The 2,676-nt window shown below is 49.3% G+C and overlaps 2 protein-coding genes across 3 annotated transcripts in view; one reads left to right on the forward strand and one right to left on the reverse strand.

Moving 5' to 3' along the window:
• Positions 1-867, reverse strand: part of ABCD4 (ATP-binding cassette, sub-family D (ALD), member 4) — a 24,116-nt gene extending 23,249 nt beyond the window's left edge. The window contains exon 1 of one of the 2 annotated variants that reach the window (XM_011981518.1): positions 686-867. In XM_011981518.1, coding sequence (XP_011836908.1) covers positions 686-723 — 38 coding nt within the window. In that variant the 5' untranslated portion in view covers positions 724-867. The remainder of the gene's footprint in view (positions 1-685) is intronic. The other variant, XM_011981519.1, reaches the window with a different exon arrangement.
• Positions 868-877: 10 nt separating this feature from the next.
• The window catches only part of VRTN (vertebrae development associated), a 72,268-nt gene continuing 70,469 nt past the window's right edge, over positions 878-2,676 (forward strand). Inside the window, exon 1 of the mRNA XM_011981516.1 lies at positions 878-985. The gene's annotated coding sequence lies outside the window, so the exon portion shown is untranslated. The remainder of the gene's footprint in view (positions 986-2,676) is intronic.

Raw genomic sequence — 2,676 nt, forward strand, 5'->3', positions numbered from 1 at the left:
AAAAAAAAAAAGAAAAGAAAAAAAAGAAAAAATCTAGGTATCCACCACTAGGGGAATAAGTCTATGCACATAGCAGCACTCAGAAGTGAAAACGAGATGACTAGCATGGATGGACTCAAAAACACAACGTTGGGAAAAAAGGTTTAAAGAAAAATCACAGCATATTATCTAGGAATTCGAAACCACTATATAGATTTCAAAGTAACACGTGCACAAATTTACACAAGTTGGACCGTAAAGCCACTTATATAACACACCAGAGTGGCTGTCTGAAAAGGGGAGTGAAAGGGGTCTGGGAATAGGAACGAAGAGAGGAAGTGATAAAATAAACAAGGACCTTTGCATTGGCCCACAGAGTGTCAAGAACTGAGAAGGATTAACTCAATTTTGTGCACCTGAGGTTCTTTTTTCAAAAAAAGAAAGCCAGTTGCGAGAGAGAGGGTCCCACACCGGGTGCAGGAGACGGCACAAGTCCGGCCAAGAACGGAGGGGGCCGCGGCCAGTGCGGAACGGCCTTGAGCGGCGGGAGGGGGGACGCCCCTTCAAGAGCTTCTCTTTCTCTCAGAAGTCGTGGGTGCGAGATGGAGGCGCCAGGGCGGCGGACGAGGCACGGTGGGCAGGAGAGCCCATTCTCCACAGCCCCGAACTCCTGCTGCCAAACCTCCTCCCCGACCGTCCTGCTTACCTGGAGCCAGCTCCGGGCGCCGGCCCCGGGACCGCCATGACCTGAGACCCGAGGGACTCGAACCCGGCGGCCCCGAGTTCAGCACTGGGCAGAGTCCGGGGAAGGGCGGGGCCCCGGGGACCACAGAGACGGCGGCGGATAGAGAGGAAGGCGCGGGAGACGCGGCCTCTCCCGGAAGCGACCGACGTCTCTAAAAGTACCAGAGAGTGGACTCGGCTGACCCGGCAGCTACAGCGCCCCCATCTTTTCTGGGAGGCTTCCCTTTTGACAGTAGGTCGCCGAGAGTGTAACTACCTTATGGCAAGTATTTTAGATTCTGAGTATAATAGATGTTTTATATATTCTCCCAGAGGAGCCAGCATGATCTTTAAAAAAGTATAAATTAGGCTTCCAGCCGGGCGCGGTAGCTTACTCCTCCAATCCCAGCACTTTGGGAGGCCAAGGCGGGAGGATCGCTTGAGCCCAGGAGTTCGAGACCAGCCTGGGCAACATGCAAGACCCCCCGCCTTTACAAAAGATAAAAACATTAGCCGGGGATGGTGGCGAGCGCCTGTGGTCCGAGCTACTCTGGAGGCTGAGGCAGGAGAATCACTTGGGCTCGGAAGGTCAAGGCTCAGTGAGCCGTGATTGTGCCACTGCACTCCAGCCTGGGTGACAGAGAGAGACCCTGTCTCAAAAATAAATAAATAGATGATGATGATCGATGGATAAGATAGATAGTTGAATGAATGAAATGCTTATCAGTTGACTGATTAGTACCCAAAGGGAGGTGGGAAATGGCTCAAAAAAAAAAAAAAAAAAAAACGCATGATCTCACAGGTCCCTAAATTTGAATCTGGATGTATCTTCTCACTTTCCTTCAATCCTTATTAAGTTTCAACAGCATGCCAAACACTCCACAACATACATGTATCACTTGTCTTTATGGAAGTTGCAGTCTAGCTGGGTAGGTCAACCAGTTGACAATTACAGCTGTCTTTTTTTTTTTTTGAGACTGAGTCTTGCTCTTGTTGACCCGGCTAGAGTGCAATGGCGTGATATCGGCTCACTGCAACCTCAGCCTCCCGGGTTCAAGCGATTCTCCTACCTCAGCCTCCCGAGTAGCTAGGACTACAGGCATGTGCAACCATGCCCTGCTAATTTTGTATTTTTAGTAGAGACGGGGTTTCTCCATGTTGGTCAGGCTGGTCTCGAACTCCCGACCAGTTGATCCGCCCACCTCGGCCTCTCAAAGTGCTGGGATTACAGGTGTGAATCACCGCGCCTGGCCTACAGCTGTCTTTATGAAGTGCTGTGACAAACATATCTTACAGCAGGGGTTCTCAGCCTTGGCGCCATTAAGTTTTGGGGCCTGATCATTCTTTGTTGAGTAGGCTTTCCTCTGCAATGTAGAATGTTTAGCTGTATCCCAGGCCTCTACCCACTAAATGCCAGTAGCATTCCTTGTGACCCAGGCATCCCAAAATGTCTCTAAACATTGCCAAATGTCCCTTGGGGAGAAAGGACCAAAATTCCAGCTTTACTGGAATGGAGCTTTACTCCACCCCCTAGCATTGAGAACCACTGCCCCAGAACCAAAGAGAGGCATTTAACTCAGCATGGGGAAAAGTGGAATCTAGGAAGACTTTGAAGAGGAAATAACTTTATTCAAGTATGTCTTTCTTATTTTGAAAACCAAAAAAGTAGGATACAATTTTTGAAAAATTAATAAGGCAACCAAAGTATTAAAGCAAGCAACCTCACCTCTCTAGGGTAATCTAGGTTTACAGATCTTGTCCCCTTTCACTCTAAAAAATGTCCTAGTTTGGTATTCAGTGGCATTACTGTCCCAGGGTGCCTCAGCATTATCTATTACTATAAACTTTTAAGAAGTAGCAGGCCAGGCCGGGCGCGGTGGCTCAAGCCTGTAATCCCAGCACTTTGGGAGGCCGAGACGGGTGGATCACAAGGTCAGGAGATCGAGACCATCCTGGCTAACACGGTGAAACCCC

Source organism: Mandrillus leucophaeus, unplaced genomic scaffold (genome assembly GCF_000951045.1).
Source record: "Mandrillus leucophaeus isolate KB7577 unplaced genomic scaffold, Mleu.le_1.0 Scaffold228, whole genome shotgun sequence".
NCBI classification, from domain to species: Eukaryota; Metazoa; Chordata; class Mammalia; order Primates; family Cercopithecidae; genus Mandrillus; species Mandrillus leucophaeus.